General features: G+C 31.4%; 2 protein-coding genes across 8 annotated transcripts; one reads left to right on the forward strand and one right to left on the reverse strand.

Moving 5' to 3' along the window:
- Positions 1 to 4453: 4453 nt before the first annotated feature.
- LOC108343922 (LRR receptor-like serine/threonine-protein kinase ERL1) lies at positions 4454 to 12288 on the forward strand. 2 transcript variants are annotated; one of them, XM_052867735.1, is made up of 27 exons: positions 4454 to 4512; positions 6533 to 6671; positions 6773 to 6844; positions 6928 to 6999; positions 7100 to 7171; positions 7257 to 7328; positions 7484 to 7555; positions 7698 to 7769; positions 7889 to 7960; positions 8048 to 8116; positions 8277 to 8348; positions 8454 to 8525; positions 8600 to 8671; positions 8749 to 8820; positions 8906 to 8977; positions 9088 to 9159; positions 9258 to 9329; positions 9405 to 9476; positions 9570 to 9641; positions 9735 to 9806; positions 9897 to 9968; positions 10067 to 10138; positions 10214 to 10287; positions 10432 to 10563; positions 10646 to 10984; positions 11079 to 11449; positions 11589 to 12288. In XM_052867735.1, exons 1-27 carry the CDS (start codon positions 4458 to 4460, stop codon positions 11946 to 11948), a joined length of 2907 nt encoding a protein of 968 aa, XP_052723695.1. In that variant the 5' UTR covers positions 4454 to 4457; the 3' UTR covers positions 11949 to 12288. The 2 variants fall into 2 exon arrangements, with proteins under 2 accessions (XP_052723695.1, XP_017437863.1); XM_017582374.2 differs by lacking the exon at positions 4454 to 4512 and adding an exon at positions 4547 to 4941.
- A 1759-nt stretch (positions 12289 to 14047) lies between these two features.
- Positions 14048 to 20422, reverse strand: LOC108345234 (uncharacterized). Of its 6 annotated transcripts, none has more exons than XM_017583818.2 (16): positions 19749 to 20422; positions 19414 to 19497; positions 18942 to 19080; positions 18456 to 18534; positions 18039 to 18086; positions 17736 to 17830; positions 17530 to 17608; positions 17369 to 17431; positions 17230 to 17280; positions 16842 to 16900; positions 15558 to 15627; positions 15360 to 15413; positions 15230 to 15283; positions 15027 to 15092; positions 14897 to 14938; positions 14048 to 14691 (listed from the first exon to the last, which is right to left on the reverse strand). In XM_017583818.2, exons 1-16 carry the CDS (start codon positions 19927 to 19929, stop codon positions 14551 to 14553), a joined length of 1305 nt encoding a protein of 434 aa, XP_017439307.1. In that variant the 5' UTR covers positions 19930 to 20422; the 3' UTR covers positions 14048 to 14550. The 6 variants fall into 6 exon arrangements, 4 of the variants coding, with proteins under 4 accessions (XP_017439307.1, XP_052723200.1, XP_052723201.1 ...); XM_052867240.1 differs by having other exon boundaries at positions 15372 to 15413; positions 18456 to 18537; XM_052867241.1 differs by having other exon boundaries at positions 15230 to 15268; positions 18456 to 18537.
- Positions 20423 to 21316: the final 894 nt, after the last annotated feature.

The following is a 21316-nucleotide window of genomic DNA, read 5'->3' on the forward strand; positions in this document are numbered from 1 at the left end:
CTGGAAATGCCGCGCCCAGCATGTCGCGCTTGAGCGCGCGATGCTGCGGAGCGCGTTCGTCCAATTTGACTCAAATTGGACGTTCGTCCGTATTGAGCCACATTGGACGTTCGTCCAAATGACTCTATCAAGCGTTCGGCCCTTGGTTCTCAGTTAAGCGTTCGGCCTGCTTTTGTGAGTGAGCGTTCGTCCATGACTTCAGAGAGTTCGTCCATGACTTCAACTTGTGAACGTTCGTCTAAATGGCTCAACCAAGCGTTCGGCCTTAAATTCAGTGTTGAGCGTTCGGCCTTTGAGCGAGCGTTCGTCCTTAGTTCAAATTTTAGCGTTCGTCCAAATAGTTGAGCGTCCGCGTTTTTGAGCGTTCGTCCAAATAGTGTTCGTCCCAGTGAGCGTTCGTCCTTCCCAGTGAGCGTTCGTCCTAACGAACGTTCGCGTTCGTCCGAATAGTTGGCGTTCGTCCGAATAGTTGAGCGTTCGTCCAAACAGTGAGTGAGCGTTCGTCCGAATAGTGTCCAGTGAATAGTGCTCGTCCAAATAGTATTTTGCAAATATGTTGAATTTTAAGTTCATTTGCTTTTGGATTGAATTATGTACCAATGTTTGGAATATTATCTATGACATGAAATATGTGAATGTATGAAATATGTCGGATTTGTTGTGTTAATATGGCGGTATCTGATTATTCATAATTGTGGTTAATTTTCAAAGTAACAATATGATTCATGGACGTAATTCCATGATCCTCAAGGAGAGGATACATGGTGGTGTTTTTGGGTTGTATAGAATGATTACATGGTAGCTCAGTTTTGGGGGTCATCCTGAAACTCCAATGGTCTTTCTTCTCATGTAGAGAGGATTGAACATGTGGTGAGGAGTAGCAGGAGGTCCTAGTCTTGGATGCTTCCATATGATCCAAGGTGAGTGATAACGGATTAACCTCGTGATTGTGGCCGGGCGGGAGTGCCCAAAGTTTCACCAGGCGGGAGTGCCAGAGCGGGAGTGCTCAAGTTCCATAAAGCCACCACGAGTGCAAGACCCGCCATAGCTCGGTAATCATTCTGGTCCGGACGAGTCGGGATATAAAGTAACAAGTTGGGGTTTAATGTAATAAGTCTTGTGATATTGATTTACCATGTATGATTGACTTTTGTATATCACGTTAAATTGTATAACATGCTTTTTATATCTAGCTCACCCTTGCATTGTTTGTGTTGTGTGCTGTTTGGGTATGATTCTTTGGCGATGATCATCCACTTGGATGAGAGCAGATAGTGATGAGGATACTTTGGAAGCAGCTCTTGATGGGGACAGCAGTGCTGCAGCTTAGTTTAGCTAGTTTCTCTTCGTGGTTCTTATGTTTGGAATAAACTCGTGTGTATTCTAAGTTTATTTTTTTTTCTTTCTCCGTTTTTCATGGAGAAATTCTATCTACCCTTGTTGTAATTTCTGCTCTATTCTGAGGATGACTGTAATCCTTAAAATTACTCTTGACTGCTTTCTCATATTATGTATGATGACGTCTTATTTATATATGCATGATGTATATTTTTGGGACGTTACACTCAACATGAGTGAAAATATTGAATATCTTAAGTCAGCTAATATACAAGCTAATATATAGTATAAAGTTTTAATAGTTATATATTAATTAAAAATAAAGTTAATTTAAAAAATATATACGTATATAAATGTAAACTTCATATTATAAAATCAATTTTATAGAATTGAATTAAGTGTACAAGCCATCTTCTAATAAAATCTAAACTCATATTTCTTAAAAAGAAATGAGTCTAATATGAATAGTTTAATGTGGTTTTTGTAACATATGCTTAAGAAGATATCGTTGGAAATTATTTATAGTGAAATAGATGGACTTTTGTTTCTTATTTTTTGAGAAAGAAATTGAATGTATAAGATGAATTCATCCCATAAATAGGTTACTTTCAATATAAAATATTAAATTAATTAAATTATAATTTTTTTAATATAATGTTTTTTATCATTAATAAATATAAGATATCATTATTTTCTTTAAAGAAAAGATAAAAGAAAAATTACACCTCATAAAAAATGCGGTTACATTTAATTAAAAAATCCTAAAACAATGAATTCTAAAATAAATTCTTTTATGTTGCAGTTAACTTTTTTATTCTATTTAATAGGAAAGATAAATTCAGGCTTGAACAGAATAATATAGACATAAACCATTTGAAAATATAGATTTTTGGTGTAAAAGACCTTCTAGCACTGAAATAAAATAGTTTAATTTTATAAGTTTTATATTTTATATACTTGTTTAATTCTTTTTATTTGGATTGATTTTGATCTGATGATTAATAGAGTTACCCTCTGGTTGTTAAATTGAGGAGATAGAAGAAAACAAAAAGAGAAGAAGTGGAAGAAAGAGAAAGAAATGAAGAAAGAAGTACAAAAAAGAAAACAAAAAAAGTGCTAATTCTGGATCATAGAGTTTATAATTGAAGACTGAAAAGGACTGCACATAATAGCTCTCAGCTTTATACGATGCAATCCCTATTTATTGTTCAACTTCTTAAAGCTGCATTAGCTCAACCTCTTGTTGCCTATTTTTCAAACATTCTTTTCAAATTAATATATATATATATATATATATATATATATATAAATAAGGGTCAAATATAAAAATATATATAAATTTATTAATATTAAATGTTTATTTTTGAGTTAGGTCAAATTGCAATCAATACTATCTAAATCTGAAAATTTTTATTATTTAACACTATTTGTTCATCCAACTCAACACTTGTATGTCCAAATTTATTTTAAATTATTTTTATTAATGTATATACTGATTTTAATGGTTGGTTTAATATTTTTTTAATACAATGTCTATTTTTAATCTCATACTATTTGTAATATTAAATAAATCGATTTCTAAAAGTAAATCTAAACTATGAGATTAAATATTTATGAGTAATTCAACCAAATTTTGTCACATAGATAGTTCGAATAAACGTGACTATATATTTTAAATAATTTTAGTTTCGTATAAAAAATAATTTTATGTTTAGTTTAATCTTAAAACAATTATTTAGAAGATGGTATTTGTATTATCTTTGTACATTAAAATTCGACCTTATTCATACCTAAAAAGTATATTTTTCCAATGTCAATCAATGTAGTAACACTATCTAAATTAAAAAAGAATTAAAAATATTGAGATAAAATTTTAAAAAAATGATTGTAGTAACAAAAAGTTATTAAACATTAATTGTTTTAGTTAATCCAAACTTGTAAAGATATTAATAAATGTTTCTTCTATAGTTATAAATTCTTATCTCTATCACCCCTCTATACTTGTGTCAGAACTGTGGCACGCGCCACCAACTTTCTCTGTCTTTTATAATGTAATCAAACTTTTAATTATTAAACATCTTTATGACTCATAATGCAGTTATTATACCTACAATATAATATGTTTAAATTGTGTTAAAAAATTACTAATTTTTCTCTTATTGATAAAAGAAAACAAAAAATGTTGAAGAGAAAAAGAGGAAAACCTTTATTCAAATCCCATCATTGAAGTATAGTTAAACCTTTTACTATTAATTATAACCAAATCATTTTGGTTTTGTTTTTTCCTATTTTGCTACTATCATTCATAATGTCATTTTATTTAATTATTTATAGAACTTTTGTACAGTAACATTCAAAATTCTGATTTGAGTTAGTACTTTCATCTTCACTAATAATACATAATGACTTAGATTCATTTATCAATTAATATCTCGTCCTCTTATTTATGAGGTATAAAATATAATTCTTTGACACTGATTTAAATTTTCATATATTTTTCTCTCACAAAGTTTGCTTAATTTAATTGCATACCAATTTATTATAAAAAAAGTTATAAAATAGTAAACATATAGTTAAATTCATAAACCCCAACTCATTACTTTTGTTTACATACCCACATTATTAGTGATTTTTTCTATTTTTTTCATAAAAATTGTAAAATAAAGTTTCTCATAAATTTATATATAAATTCTGTAAATGCTCACGGAACATGAAAATACATAGTATAATAAGTGAATGGTAAATTTTATTAATTTTAATACATTGAACAAAAATTAAAACTCATATTTAATGAGGATAAAGAAGTACTAAAAATATGTTTAGAAAAATTAAAAAAGAAAATAATCTTTTTAAGAGCATAGAGCTCAGTGTAGAGTTTTTATATTCTTATAATTGAATTGAATATGGCTTTTGAAATATATAAAAAATAAAGTTTAGTTTTTTTATATGACTTTTTATATAAAAGAAAATAGTTTTTAAACAGCATATTTTACTTATAACCTATCTGTAAAATTTAAGACAAAGGTTAGTTTTTTAATGGTCACTCGTTGGTAGATTCTTTGAAAAACCAAAAGTGGTGATTTATTCTTTGAAAATGGTGAAAAGAAAATGGAAATAGAATGCAACAGAGGAAGTTTGAGAAGGCGGAAGAGAAGCGCGTGGAACAGTGTTATGGTATGATTTAGCAGAAGTACTACATTGGCATTGGCAATGGCAATGGTATTGTTTTGTGTGTAGAGTCCGATAGACTAGAATGACGGCTACCATTTATGTTTCTTCATTCTCTCTCTTCATAAAACCCATTTATGTTTTTCCCTTCGCTTCACGCCAAACGCCTGCACTCTACTCTACCACTCTCCTTTTTCTGTGACTTCTTCTCTCAAAACCCAAACATGCCCTTATCCCATTCTTCGTCATAGTTAGTTACTCACTTTCACTCTCTTCCATCTTCGTCTCTTTTTCTTCCTTCTCTCACTTCTTTTCCAATGAAAGGTGTCTTGTCTTTTCTTCGAGAGCTCAGAAACCACTTTCTGTTGCTTCTCCTCGCAATGGAGCTCCTGCTGCTTCTTCTCTCTCCCTTTGCATCTCCTCTCAGTGGTGAAGGTTTGTGTGCACTCTCACTCTTTTCGTTCATTTGTTCCCTTCGCATGGCCAGAGAGAAAACAAGACTTTCTCTTGCGTCCGTGCATGTGGGTGTGTACGAGGATCATGTTTGGTTTGTGTTTGACGGTTAAAAACTGTAAGCTTGGTCGGTTTCTTATTGTTTCCTTGAGGAATAGAATGATTGCAGAGTGACTAGGGAGTAAGTGATTGAGTGAGTTCACTTGTTTTTGGTGAGGTTTGGTTCAAATTTTATTTTTATTGATGGTCTTCTGATAATTTCATTTGTTGTTTTAATGTGAGTATTGTACAAGTATAAGACAAAATGATAACTAAACCTTGTTTTAAATATTTCTTTGTTTTTTTGCAGAAAATAGACAAAGGAGCAACAGTTTTAAATTGTAAAGAACAGTTCTTTTTTCAGTAGTGTTTTTTTTTTTTTTTTGTGATTTGGTGCTTAATGAGAAATTTGGTGTTTTTCCCCACTGTTCATGTTTACTGTGCTTTAATTATGGCTTCTGTTTCATAGGTGTCTGGTGATTTTTTTGGCGACTTAGCATAACTTTGTTTAAGGTTGAAAGCTTTGAGGCGTATATTTTGCTTTGATTTGTTGATTTTGTTTCTTTTGAGAACTAAACTCAGTGCTTTGTGAGTTTATCTATTAACCGCCGAGTGTTCTTTGAATTGAATGTAACAAATGCATTTTTTTTCATGCCTTTTGAGCAAAAGGCAAGGTTTTTTTTTTTTTTTAATTCTATTAGTTTGAGGTGAAAAATATAAAAAGTTAATATTCAATAAAGTAACAACTAAACAAGAATGATCAAGTGTTCAATTATGCATTTAATTTTTCATTGTTGTATTTTTGGTTAAGTGCTGTACTTTTATGTTAGCATATATTAAATACTAATTTCTTCCCTTGTTATCTTGTTATGTAGCTTCTGTAACTTAAACTAAAAAAAATTCGAGTCCTCATAATTAGTTACCCAAACCTGAATCTGTAAATGATAATCATTTAATTTACCAGTCCCTTTTATCTCTTTCACTTCTTTTTTTTCATTTGCTGAGATACGGGTAAACTACTTGTATTCTTTAACATTTTTACTGTAGTGTCTATATCTTTATTTGTCTTATTTTCATTAGTTTAAATTTCCAAGTGGGCCCGTATATGGCGAAGAATATTAAGCAGGTTTTGAACCTACTTTTTTTATTTGTTCCTGTTTTTAATTAATGTTTTTTCATAGCCAATTAATGTTTCTAAGCTATGTTCTAATTACAATCTATACATGGGAAGATTTGACATAATATTATGTTGGAAATTACTTAAGAATGGATTGTAAGTTACTTTATATTGATTGTGGAAAATGTCTTTTGAAGATCAATGTGGGGAAACAAAAAGGTGTCCCTTTTGATTTTGTTGTGTATTTTTGAGATACATGTACATGAAGAAGACAGAAAGCAAGAGAGATGAAGATAGTCGCATATAGAGTCATATAATGTTTCAATTATTTTAGTGTTCAAGTAATATAACTGATTCATTTTACATCCATAAGGTTATGTTGTGCTTGAATTTTCATGCACGTGAAAATGTATGTAGGACAAGCATTGATGAAGATTAAGGCTTCATTCAGCAATGTAGCAGATGTTCTGCATGATTGGGATGATTTGCATAGTGACGACTTCTGCTCCTGGAGTGGAGTCTTGTGTGACAATGTCAGCCTTACTGTTCTCTCTCTGTTAGTCTTCTATCTCTGAACTTTTCAGTTGCATTAATCTCTCTGATTAGCTACATTTTCTAAGATTGAACAACTTACAATGCTTCTTCTTGTTTCTAAAGAAACTTGTCAAGCTTGAACCTTGGTGGGGAGATATCACCGGCCATTGGTGACTTAGGAAACTTGCAATCCATGTAAATATCATATGTTTTGATTGATTTGATGACACCCTTTTTTTTTACATTTAACTTGAATCATGCACTTCTGGCATTGACAGAGACCTGCAGGGGAATAAACTCATTGGTCAAATTCCGGATGAAATTGGGAACTGTGCTGCACTTATTCATCTGTATGAACCATGTTATGGTCTTGTTTCTGTTTTTTCACATTGTCGAAATTTCCATGATGCATATGCTGATCACATTTCGTTCCTTCATTTTAATTGGAAGGGATTTGTCTGATAATCTGCTATATGGTGATATACCTTTCTCCATATCAAAACTGAAGCAGCTTGTGTTTCTGTAAGATTGAAATTAGAATTTGTATTCAATGTTTTGCATTGGCTTTCATTCTACTACAAGTCCTGAGTTGAGCTCGTGAATGCAGGAATTTAAAGAGTAATCAGTTGACTGGTCCTATCCCTTCAACTTTAACCCAAATTCCTAACTTGAAGACTCTGTAAGTTCCCACTTTGTCATCTTTGCCGTATAGAAATCAAATGTATGATCCAATGTGAGTCTTGTGATAGTTAACAATTCGCTATGTTACGATGCTATAACTGCATGACTGGAGCTTTTCACAATGTTCTAACAATTGTATGGTTATGTTTTCAGCGATCTTGCACGAAATAGACTCACTGGTGAGATTCCAAGGCTACTCTACTGGAATGAAGTCCTGCAGTACCTGTGAGTTCTTCTTTAGTCTTTCTTTATATTTTCAGCTATTACATGTTTCTTGTTACTTCTTATACTACGCAACTGTATTTTATAAATAATGGTCGAAAGCTTACATGGTTTTGTACTGTTCATATATAAAACCATGAGATAGTGGGTTGCGAGGGAACATGTTGAGTGGAACTCTGTCGCCTGATATCTGTCAATTAACTGGTTTGTGGTATTTGTGAGTATTCGAACACTTTCAATGAGGTTTCTCTTTTTCTTTTCTTGCCTTCTAAACATCCTTTTAATCTTTGGTTTATTAACTTTGTTATTTTTGTTCTGTTTTACCTGACTTCTCAGTGATGTGAGAGGCAATAATTTGACTGGCACGATACCTGACAGCATTGGAAACTGCACAAATTTTGAAATCCTGTATGTTACTTCTATGGAGCTTTTAGTTGCTGCATTATAGTTGGTTTTTGTCCAAATTGTGACTTAACCTCTTTGAATGAATTTCAGGGATCTGTCATATAACCAGATTTCTGGGGAGATTCCCTATAATATCGGATTTCTTCAAGTAGCTACTTTGTAAGTATTTCCTTCAAGCAGTGAACTTGTTACTATTGTTTTGTTGGGATATCAGATTATGTTCTCAATATCTTCTATCACCTGCTTGTGGATTTGTTTGTGTCATCATGTATCCTTGAATTGTATATAATGCATGAATCGTTGTGACTTGTCTTCCCAGGTCACTTCAAGGAAATAGACTAACTGGTAAGATTCCGGAAGTCATTGGTTTAATGCAAGCCCTTGCTATTTTGTAAGTATATTAATACTGAACATATGTTGTTTGATTTTACATTTCTGAAAATAATTTTGGTTCACTGATGAATCGTGTATAATCTGTACTATCACATTGCGGCAGGGATTTGAGTGAGAATGAGCTGATAGGACCTATCCCTCCCATACTAGGCAATCTGTCTTTTACTGGCAAGCTGTAAGTATAATCACACACAGAGTAATAACTTCTATTAGTAATGATTTGTCTCAGTTTTTTCTTCTCTAATTTAGGTACCTTCATGGAAACATGATCACTGGATCAATACCTCCAGAACTTGGCAATATGTCAAGACTAAGCTACCTGTGAGTTGATCTCCAATTTATTGTCTTCATTATGTCCTGCTTTTTTCATGGAGTTAAAAGAAGATTTGTTTTTACAGGCAATTGAATGACAATAAACTAGTTGGCCAAATTCCGGATGAACTTGGGAAGCTCGAACACTTGTTTGAATTGTGAGTTTAGGTCTTTCTGTCTTATTGTCATTGCATTTCTCAATTTGGTGTGGTGAGTTAATGTTTATCAGTTAATGTCATCCAGGAATCTTGCCAATAATCATCTTGAAGGATCTATTCCACTTAACATTAGCTCCTGTACGGCCTTGAATAAGTTGTAAGAATTCTAAGCTCTAGTTTCAAATTTTGTGGAATGCTTTTGAAGATTCTTTATTTTTTCATTACCTTAGCTTGGAATATTGTCTAATCATTTGTTTACTTTTGCAGTAATGTGCATGGAAATCATTTAAGTGGTTCAATTCCTTTGAGCTTTAGCAGCCTGCAGAGCTTGACTTACTTGTATGTTTCATCTTACTGTGTTTAGACTTCTTTCATCTTTTTTAGTGGATTACTTCTCAATTTATTAATATGATGAGAAAGTTTTGTTGGATTGCCAGAAACCTTTCTGCAAACAATTTCAAAGGGAGTATACCTGTTGAATTAGGCCACATAATAAATCTCGATACGTTGTAAGTTCCATGAAACTATATCTAACCTAACAAAATTGCTATATATGCTGATTCTTTTTTTTTTTTTTGTTTTAGAGATCTATCTAGCAATAATTTTTCAGGGCATGTTCCAGGGTCTGTTGGTTATCTTGAGCATCTTCTAACTTTGTAAGACAAATGCTGCTTCTAAACAATTTGATCTACCTTATACTTTGAGTTTCTCTTGTTAATGTAGCAGTGATATTTCCACATTGTATTTAGGAACTTAAGCCATAATAGTCTTCAGGGTCCCTTGCCTGCTGAATTTGGGAATCTTAGAAGCATACAAATTATGTGAGTTTTGTTATACTTTGTAAAGGTTAAGATTCACTTGAGTCCCATTATATTATTTGTTGCTATGGTTTTATAAGTTGTTTTTTCCACCAGCGATATCTCATTCAACCATCTGTTGGGTAGTATGCCTCCAGAAATTGGTCAGCTGCAGAATCTTGTGTCTCTGTATGTTAAGCAATGATGTATTTCCGAGTTGATTTTTTGAAACTACTCATTCTAAATAACTTACTATTCGTTTCACTGTAATTCTAATAGGATTTTAAACAACAATGACTTGCGTGGGAAGATTCCAGACCAGATTACAAATTGCTTAAGTCTTAACTTCCTGTGTGTATTCCTAGCAGCTAGTCAATGCCTCCTTTCTGATTATTTTCTTCAGATTTGTGTCTGAGTGATTGATCTAAATGCTTTATTTCATTTCTTAGGAATGTCTCATATAATAACTTATCCGGGGTCATTCCTCTAATGAAGAACTTCTCCCGGTTTTCAGCTGACAGGTATTGAGGGAAACTGTAGGATTTTCTTGGTTTCTTAATTCATTTATCAATGACTTGTAATGTGATATGTTGCAGCTTCATTGGAAATCCATTTTTATGCGGAAATTGGTTAGGATCCATATGTGATCCTTACATACCAAAATCCAGAGGTGTGTGACATCCATCTGATATGACTTGATAGTTACAATTATATGTATGATGATTATATTTATACATAGGATTAGTTTGTGAGGAGTAAAATGTATCTGACTACAATGTTAATAATGGACCTTATTGTGTACTTCTTTGTTCAGTGGTTTTCTCCAGGGCTGCAGTTGTTTGTCTCATAGTTGGTACCATCATATTATTGGCGATGGTAACTGTTGCTCTCTACAGATCAAGCCAATCCATGGAATTGATTAAAGGATCCAGGAGAACTGAACAAGGTCTGTTCAACATGATACTTTTTAGTATAGTTATGTGAGCGAAATTCTCATTTGTTTTTCTCTTTTTCTTCCTTCTCTTCAGGGCCACCCAAACTTGTAATTCTTCATATGGGCTTGGCCATCCACACCTTTGATGATATCATGAGAGTTACTGAGAATCTAAGTGAGAAGTATATTGTAGGATATGGTGCCTCAGGTACCGTCTACAAGTGTGTTTTGAAGAATTCTCGGCCAATAGCAATTAAACGACTATACAACCAGCATCAACACAACTCAAGGGAGTTTGAGACAGAACTTGAAACTATTGGCAGCATCAGACACAGGAATCTTGTCACTTTGCATGGTTATGCTCTAACTCCTAATGGAAATCTTCTCTTCTATGACTATATGGAGAATGGCTCTCTGTGGGATCTTCTACATGGTATATTTACTTACAATTGAACCTTATTTTTAAGGTAAATCGGTATGAAGGTGGTTTAAAATTGTTCTTATGACTAAACTTTCTTTTCTAACAGGTCCCTTGAAAAAGGTAAAACTTGATTGGGAAGCACGCTTGAGGATTGCTGTGGGAGCTTCAGAAGGACTTGCTTACCTCCATCACGACTGCAATCCTAGAATTATTCACAGGGACATTAAGTCCTCAAATATCCTGATAGATGAGAACTTTGAAGCTCGTCTCTCTGATTTTGGCATTGCCAAATGTTTGTCAACTACAAGAACACATGCATCAACATCTGTGGTTGGGACAATAGGCTATATTGACCCTGAGTATGCCAGGAGTTCTAGGTTAAATGAAAAATCTGACGTGTATAGCTTTGGTATTGTTCTACTTGAGCTACTCACAGGGAAGAAAGCAGTGGACAATGATTCCAACTTGCATCACTTGGTAAGTGCTTTCTGCATTTTTTTTCTAATGATTCTGTCTTACCAAACACATTTGTGTATGCAAAAGAACTCATACATGATTTGAGATGTGAAACTTTTTCTGTTGAAGCTGGGAATAATGTGTGGAACATGACTTGCAGATATTATCTAAGGCAGATAACAACACTATAATGGAGACTGTGGATCCTGAGGTGTCTATTACCTGCATGGATCTGACCCATGTTAAGAAGACCTTTCAGCTTGCTCTTCTTTGCACAAAAGGAAACCCTTCTGAGAGGCCAACTATGCATGAGGTTGCCAGGGTTTTGGCATCACTACTCCCAGCACCTCCCAGCAACATCTTTGCTCCTCCTTCAAAGACCATTGATTATGCACAATTTGTGATTCAAAAGGGAAACAACCTCCATCCCCCACAGATGGAAAGGTTACAATCTCAGAAGTGCTCTAATGATCAATGGTTTGTTCGCTTTGAGAATGTTGTATCAAATAACAGCCTATAGGAAAAAAACCAAAGGTTGGAGTGATGAGGGTGGTGAAAGAACTCCAATCATTTTGGAAATTATTTGATAATTTCCCCTGAAACCATTGGATTGTTATAGCTTTTGAGACTATCAAGTCTTCAACGTTTAACAGTAAAGAGAATTTCCAATGTATTTTGTAGAAGTATTAGTCTTTAGGGGTAGTAGTCACTGAATGTTTCCTTTCCTTCGGATAGTTTATGTGAATTGAATTCCAACAACAGTAAGCATGACAAGTAGTAGTATAAATATATTATTATGTATGTGCAAGAAAGCTTTAGAATGATAAGGTAAAATGTAGATCTTTTTGTGAATGTTTCAATATTGAAGTTTTCTTGTCTTAGATTCGGGTATAATTGACTCTTCCAAAATTTAAAACCAAATATTCAAGTATTAAACATATCCAATCTTGACATAATTCTACTCATCAAGCTTCATCCAAGTAAAAGAAATCAGGTAAACAAAAAGGTAGGAAATACTTTTTGTAAGTTGAAATTAGTTTGTGTATGAATTAACAAATGTTTATTAAAAAAATATAAAATAAATATATAAATTAATTTATAGCAAAAAAATAACAAATTATAGGAAAAGGTAGTTTCTAAAGTTGTTCAAGGACTTGCTTATATCATCATGCACGTCAACTGTTACTTTATTTACCAGTAGGGCAATTTTTAATCCTTCAAGCAGAGTTACATTTTATATTGGTATCTATTAACTTTTAACTGTTAATGGATTAAAATTCATATTTTACTGATAACATATATTTATATACATATTTGTAGTTTTATTATATAACTTTTGTTGTAGTCTTTAATTCATTTTTTCTATTAATAATAAATTGAGTTTATTAGTAATAATTGTTTTAATTTTGTATTTTTTTGGTCATCTTATACTTACTATATTTTGGTCACAAATTTTTTTTGTAAACATTATTTTTATTTTATTCCAATTACATCAGATTCAACACTTTTAGGGTGTCAAAATAGATAGATTTATGATTTGTTGAATTTAGACTTATTGTATTTTTTTTTTATTTTTAGAAATTGACACATTTATTGAAAATTTGTTGGCAGAATCCTACGGATTTAATTTTACTTGATTTTGTTTGTTTTAGCTTACACATTTTTAATTGGCTTTATTGGAGTTCGTATTAGGTCCATAATTTCATTTGAGTTTGCAAAATTAGGGTTTAAGTTCAAAGCCTATGTAAAACCTAATTTTGGTCAAAACTACATATAAAAATCAATTGCACAATTTTCAATCTCTTAGTTTTCTTCCTTTTCTATTTATTTTCATCTTTTCATATTCTTTTTTATTGTGTTTTAATTATTTTGTAATAGATAGCTAAATCTTATGTAATTATCATTAAAACAACAAAAATTGACTTTTGCACCAATTATTTCTAGATTGAGTTTATTCTTCTTTTCTTTAATTTCAATTTTGCTTTATTTTGTTCGTTTCTTAAATTAGAATTCGAATTATAAATTAATTGAATCTTAATTTAAATAATCTAATATGAATTAGATTAACTAATATTAAAATTTAATTCGTATGGATCAATTTAAATAATTAATTAAATCAGTTAATTGTTCAAATTTGAATGTAATATAAAAGAACTATGTTATTTATTGTTTGGTTGTATGAATTTGATCTCTTCTAATTTTCTGGAATTTCACTTTTCATATTTAATTTTATTTTTTAATTTATATTTTAATTTTGAATCCTAAATCTTCAATTTTATTAATATAAAAAAAAGAAGGAAAAAAAACTCTATATATTGAATACAATTCAATTGTATTATCTGATAATTGACTTAAACTATGCTTTATATTAGAAAGTATAATAAAACTTAACAATTTTCCATACGAGAGTGGAAGTCAATAACCAAACAAGTTGGGTGTTTTCATATTATTCCAAGTTTTATTTTAATTTTGGATAAATGTTAAACATAACAATATAGAGCGGCATAACAGTATTATTTTAATTTAAAATATTGGAATTTCTGTAAAAGTAACAGATGATTATTGAGAGTTAATAAGTATGCAAGTGCAGAGTGCTGGCACTGAAAGGGTGAGCCAAAGGGGCTACTGGTTGAAGCTTGTCAAAGAAAATGAATCTGAAAAAATCTCAAATGCTTTCAACTTACAAAAACCAGGTAAACTGTAGTGGAAACAAGCAGCAATTTACAAGTATGGTATTATACTATTTTTACGCCTCAACTGTACCACATTTCATTTGGGTCTTTGAAGAATCTTCAAAGTCTAATGCTATGTTGTACAATACATACATAAGTGCATTAGGTTTTATCTTGTAACTTCCTAACCAATATGTTTTAGCCACAATCCTTTGTTTCCACATATCAGCAAAGAAAGCCCCTTTGTTTGGTTTTCAGTGTTTCTTACTGCTGAACTTCCTGTCATTCAGATTATCATTTTGTGGAATTTTAACCAAATGTTCTACACTAACCAACACCACCACTATATTTTCTATTAGAATCATATTTCCTGAGTCAAAAACAACAAGTTGGTGCAACTTTAGTACTTCCAAGTTCCCAGAATGATGACATCATTATAAATAAACGACCTCAGAAAAGCAGATTATATTTGGAATTGTTTCTACTTGCCAGCATACAGGTCTGCTTTGAGATGAGGGACCCCATTTCATTTATACGTTGATACTGCTTCCCACATGATCTCTGCATTCCCTCTTTCACCACTTTCATTCTCTAGATGTTAAATGTCAAGTAAAAAATAAGACTTGCATATGAGTAAAATCTCCAACAGTTTAATTGTGAAAAATAGATTATTTACACATCATGTTCTGAAAAGGTCTTTTCTCAAACACGTTCTCTGCGTATAGATTTTTATGCTGTCAAGTGTGAAACATGAATGAATGTGCAAAAATCTTTGAAAGAATCTACGTTAACATACCTCGTTATCTTGAAAGGATCCATGTCTATTCTCCTTCGAGCCCTTCAATAGAATAATAAATATGAATATCCATGCTTTAGTAGGGATGCTATACTGAAACAATCTCAGTTGAATGCTAAGAGAGATAAACCTTAGACGTTGTCTGCTTCTTTGGTGATGATTTTGCAGTTTGTTCCACCTCAGAAGCCAGCGTGAGCTGCAAATTGTTTAGGCCCCAAGATTAAAAACTAATATCTGTGTTATGCATGCAAACATGAATCATTATAAGCATTGAATTATGCACAAAATGTGAACCTTAGATCACATCATAAGAAAATGAAGCAGTTTTAGTACCTTGCTAAACAATTCAGTAGGTGGTTCATTTGTAGAATCCTGGTCGTTTGGCTCCTATGAATGAAAAATTGAATTACAATACAAAAACATGGTAAGCTCAGAAAAGAAACACATGAGCAAAACGAATTACCAATGGATATACTTTGATATTTCGGAAGACACCTCTTTCACTTTTACTCGAGAGCTGCTTGAGCAAGCACCACAAACATCAGTTCATAATACTCTTCCATGTTTCAAATATATCAGTAACTAAAATAAAATAACTAATTATTTTTAATTAATGTGTTTTTTTAGTTATATTAAAAAATTGGATGGAGACTTTCCTTACCTTAACATCAGAGCTACCTCGAAGTTTGTTACATTTCTCCTGCGCTGAACCCACACTGCTAGAGTTTGATCTGTGAGAACATTGCAACAAAATTGTCTATTTATATGCACTCAAAAGATACATTAATGGAATCATTCATTAATGATCCACTTATATAATTAAAAAATAAAAATATTTGCATATTATATATTATGTTTACTTAAGCTTACTCAGTCAACCTAACATGTCGGAATGTAAAAAAGTTAAGCTCGATTCTCATGGATTGAGGTCGGATTAATTTATTTAATTATAATTTTTTTCAATTAAAAAAAATATAATTTCTTTTAATTAAAATCTAAATAGAATTCAATCCAAAATTAGGTTAAACTCTAAATAATCCAAATAAATTGAGAAAAAAAAATATTTAAGATTTTGGCTTTTCATTATAATTTAATATTTAAAATTTATACATGATCAAGCTAACTCGACTCGTCATAAATTAAATTTAGGTTTTTAATAAATCGAGTTTAGTTTTAGTTTACGATGAAATTTGCAATTTTTTAATTCAACTTAACTCAAATTAAAAGTATGTGAGATTAATTTGTAGATTTTAATCCATTTTGACCGTTTTATCATATTATTTTATTAACTATTGTTTTTGGAATAATTAAAACATCAAAAATAAAAATAATTATTAAGTTCTAAATATTTATCAGTATATTTCTATGTGATTTTTAATGAGATTTTTTATTAACTTTTTTATAATTACTTTTAAAATAATGATTAATAAATAACAGAGTATTAGAGTTTCTTTAATACATACTAATATTTTATATGAAACTTATATTAAAGCATTTTGATATAAAATAATAAAAATCTTAAAATTAAAAATTTGGGTCTTATATAAAACCTAAATCTTAATAATAAAATACTGTTGAGCCTTAAGAACGACACAAACATATTAAATTTTAAAGGGTAATAAAAAATTATAAAAGTGTACATATTTACAAATTGTGAAGCAAAATTTATAAAATATAACAACTATTTAAAAGTAATATAATTTAATGAAGTCTACTTAAAGTAAAATAAAAACCCTCGTGAGTTTACTATAAGAATCAGTTAAAAGTTATTAACTAAAAATACTAAAAGTCATAATACTTTTGAAAAATAAAGCAAATCACGAAAAACATGTCGTTAATAAATATTTTTCTTTTAGTTTTGAAAGAAAAATAGAGGTTATAAAAAAACACATTTAAAAAAAACGAAACAAAACATTTGTCTCCATACAGTATTATATGTTCATACCTTCTGAGATTCCTTGTTTCGGTATTTGAGATAGAATTGCATTTCAGACTACTTCGCACCTAAAATGAAAATCATATAAAAAATGCTGTTATGAGAATTAACAGAGCACTAATAACATATTTTCTAATAATTTTTTAATAAATAAAATTTATTTAAAATTATAAGAAGCTCATTGAATAAAATGTAAAGTTCACAATATTTTTAATCCGCAATTTAATTTCAACCAAGAGGATAAAACGTGTTTAAAGAGATGTTATCAGTAAGGAGAATATGAAAGCTTGAAAATACAAAACTAAATAATTTCACTTCAACTAAACAGAAACAGTAGCAAACAATTCTTGATACACAACAATAATATCAACAACTAAAGCAAATTTAGGTAACTAACATTATTATATGTGTTTTGCATTGCCCTCTCTGATGTTCTCAAGTGGAACTCCTGAAAAACAAAACTCAAAAAACATAATTAGTACATTCCAGTAGAGTTTGATGCACAACACAACACATGAAAAGATACAAATAATTACTTGACATTGAGTTGGTCGTGATGTTTTCGTCTTAGACAATGTTTGTGCAGGACCCTCCAAAATCTGCAATATCCAAAAAGTTCATTATTGCATTATCAAAAGTATGATTGAGTGCTAATTAGTTTCTTCCCAAAGTACAAACTGAAAAAAAAAAAACTTACTTTTTTATTCAAGGGTCTTGCTTTAGACTCCTGAGAACTTGATAGTGTAGGTCCAGCTGATTCACCACTGCTTTTAGACCTATCAAAATGCACAAACAACAATCCATCATGCTGGATAGGGTTTCTTACTAAAATGTAACAAAACCATGATATTCAATGTAACAAAACCATGATGTTCAATATAACTTGAGAAGTAAATGATATACGTGTGTCTATGAGCCCTAAGGGCTGTCATCAAATTTGGTTCTTTAGCAACGGTGACATTTGATTTAGATGCTGAATTCGAAGCAGGCTGATCAACCTGCATCATAATCTAAACAGGGTTATATTGTTCATGTAATAATTTTCAAATTTTCCAATATTTGAGAGGTCTATTCAATGTAATCTCTTAATTTATTTTCTCTTGATCTGGTTTCCATTTTATTTAAAGGAGTTAATATGTTTGCAGTGTGTAGAAACAGAGAGAGTGAATTTGATGGATCATAGTCCAAAAAAAGATGGTTCATTACCTCCTTAGTCTTATGTGTAAAGCGAATTTGATGCTTCAAACGGGCAGCCTGTCATGAATAGCAAAAGATCAAACAACTGAAGCAATATTAAATGTAAACATCATTTTAATAAAATGCAAAGCATATATTTGTTAAACATCAGTTTTTCATGGAAACTAATCCAGATTAAAAACATTGTATAACCCTAATGTTTAATTTGCAGAAAGAATGCAATCTAATATTTGAACATAGACTCCTGTGCAAAAGATAAAAGAAGACAAATGCTCAGTTTTCATTTAGATTAACATGACATTAAGGTATTGTGAGAAATGAGAGAGAAAGAGATCCATTAATTGGAAGTACTACAATATTGTATTAAGCTAAAGTTAAGACTCAAAAACCTGAGAAAGAAAGTTTATTGTATAAACTATATCATACCTTGCGCAAGTAACCAGCTTCGAGCTTTTGCCTTTTGGTTAATGCGCAATCTGTGGAAGAAGAATTCTGTCTCTGAAACCTGCTGAGAAAGATGACAAAAGAGATGAACAACAAGGGAAAGTAATAAGAAATGGATAAAACAATTTTTCAAATGGGAAAAGACATAATAAAAAAATGTCTTGTTATATTATTTACATTGACATGATAAAATGCCAGAGGATGACATCAATATAGCTTGTAAGATCTTACACGACGACAGAGTGAACAATCAATCATCAAGTTTTTATGAGAAAAATGATCAGAGAATCCATAACAATGTGAATGTGTTTAGAGTATCATTCATTCATAAATTATCATATGTAAAAAATCTTTATATTTACTTTATGCATAGAAGAAGAAGTTTAACTAAGGAAATTGTGATTGAACACAAAATATGACATTGTTCATCATCAGCGTGAAAATCAAGAGGTGAGAAATAAATGACACCTGATGGACTCAGGGCTCCGAACTTCTAAAACGTTCTTCTGCTTGGCCAAATGACTTGCTGTTGGTTTCATAAAAGATAAATCTTTTCCTTTAGATGAACTTGACTTGCTGAAAGGCTTTGTCTTACCACTTGACGTGTCTTGTTAAAAAAATAAACATGTAATCAGCTTGCAGAACTAAACAATTTCTTCCCAAATTTCATACATGCAGCTAAATTGGCAAACTGAATAATCTCATTGTACCACGAAAAGGGACTGTTTTAACAAAAAAGAAAGAAAACATCAACAGGAAGGTCTGATATCTGAAAAGATGTTAAAGACTGTAAAAAAAATTCATATATTCGAAATGCAAAATCTTAAGATAACCCATTTTGAGCAACATTGAATCCCTGAATCACAATGCACACAACCAGTAAGCATCTGAACATTGTGCCATCAATTTAACAGTAATGCAGAACATATGAAAACATTACCTGTGCCATTATCTTCATCATCTGAAATTTGTTCTTTCTCCGTGATACTATCAGAGTTTCCCGACCTCGCCTTCAAGAGAAACGCTACAGACAACACATCCAATGCAAAGAGAAAAACAATCAAAACCCATTTTTCCATTTTGAGAAACATTCAATCTCAATGCAACGATCAATCGCATATCGCCATGCATAGTAAGTTACAGCTTGAAGATTGAGACGAGAATTAAACTCATCCAATGGTTCGTCAACTTCGGACAGAAGAAAAAACAAACTCAACCATTTCGCCGAACACGACAAAACATAACAGCGTTGTTTGATTTTCATGAAAGTCTTACGTGAAGGTGGGTAACTCGTGGCGTATTCAAACCACTGCTCTGCTTCGGAAGCGTCCCAAGCCGTCTCTTGACGCGTGAAAGCGAAGAACTGAGGCGCGTCGAACTCGTATTCAATGTCAATCTCCTGTCCCTCGCAAAGAGGCGCGTATTCAACCTCGATCTTCCCGAAGTCTTCATCCATGACACCTTTCTCTCTCTCTTTCTCTCTCTCTCTCTCTGTTTTCTCTCCCCAGAGCCTAATGAGCTGTGATCAATTCACGCGCACTAAGTTCATACCCAATTCAGATTCTGAAGCAAGTTTTGAAATTTCGACGATTCCCCAACGTGGGTCTCCCTGGTCTGACTCGGAACACGCGATGGCCAATGGAAGCTACGAAACAGTGATTTCCAAATGAAGGAGAAAATGGTATTGAAAAATGATATTTTTGGCCTGTAATCCCGTCACCTCCTCTCTCGTCTCTGGGAAGGTCGATTTTCCCGGAAACGAGAGAGAAAGTTAGGAATTGAAGGCAAATAAATTAGAGTTTGGAAGTTTTGTTTGGTTGTTAGTGTTGTTGCATTGATTGAGTGCGGGAGCCCAATAATTGATGGGGGGAATGAGGAAGAAGAAAATGGCGAAGATTTGGTTGGTGAGAGATGGAAATGGCGGAAAGAAAGAGAAGAGAAGAAGAAAGAAAAATAGTTGAAGAAACGGTGTTGGGTTGTTAGTTTTGGTTTTATATATATGGCGCCTAAGGTTGAACCATGATTACCAATTTTGAATTTTACACATCATCTCACGACATTGCATGAACATTGCATGAACAAGATGATGTCAAATATGCTATATTTTTATTCAAAAAAAATTGAAAGTACATAATTTTTTTTTTCTTATATATACTTTAATTTTGTACTTGTAGTTTTATGCTAAAAATATATAATATTTCAGTTTATAAAATATGTATAATTAATGTGAAAAATATCGGGTTCGATCTTTTATTTATTGTTTGATTCTTGGAAATTGATTCCAGTTAATTAGTTTTAATTCATGTTATTCGTATGAGAACAGTTTAATGGCTTAAATTTTAATTGAGTTTCTGCATGATATTTTAAGGTGGTCGTCCATATATTGAAAATAATAAGTTATATAATGAAAGTATAAAACGGTTTGATATTATAATCATACTATTGAGTATAAAAAATCATAACTATAAGTTTTTTTTTTTGTAATTGGTCATAAATGTAAAATTATTTTATAATTCAATGTATAATCATGAATTTATTTCTTATATTAGTTTTAATTTTTTTAACTTGTAAAATAAATCCTAAGATACATTTTTCATGAATTTAGCTTTTAAAAATGATATTTTATTGCTTAGATTTTTTTGAATGATAGTAAATTAAGGAATGCATGCAAAAAGAAAGAAAGTAATAAAATATTACATTAACAATTTCTATATATAGGTGGATCATGCCTATCTAAATATTTATTGATTTTATTGTACATTGTACTATTGTTAGGTCACGGAACAGATTGTACCTGCATGTTGACTTTTGTTACATTTTACATGGTCAAAATTCAATATCTT

The sequence above is a fragment of the Vigna angularis genome, chromosome 8 (assembly GCF_016808095.1).
Source record: "Vigna angularis cultivar LongXiaoDou No.4 chromosome 8, ASM1680809v1, whole genome shotgun sequence".
Taxonomy (NCBI): Eukaryota; Viridiplantae; Streptophyta; class Magnoliopsida; order Fabales; family Fabaceae; genus Vigna; species Vigna angularis.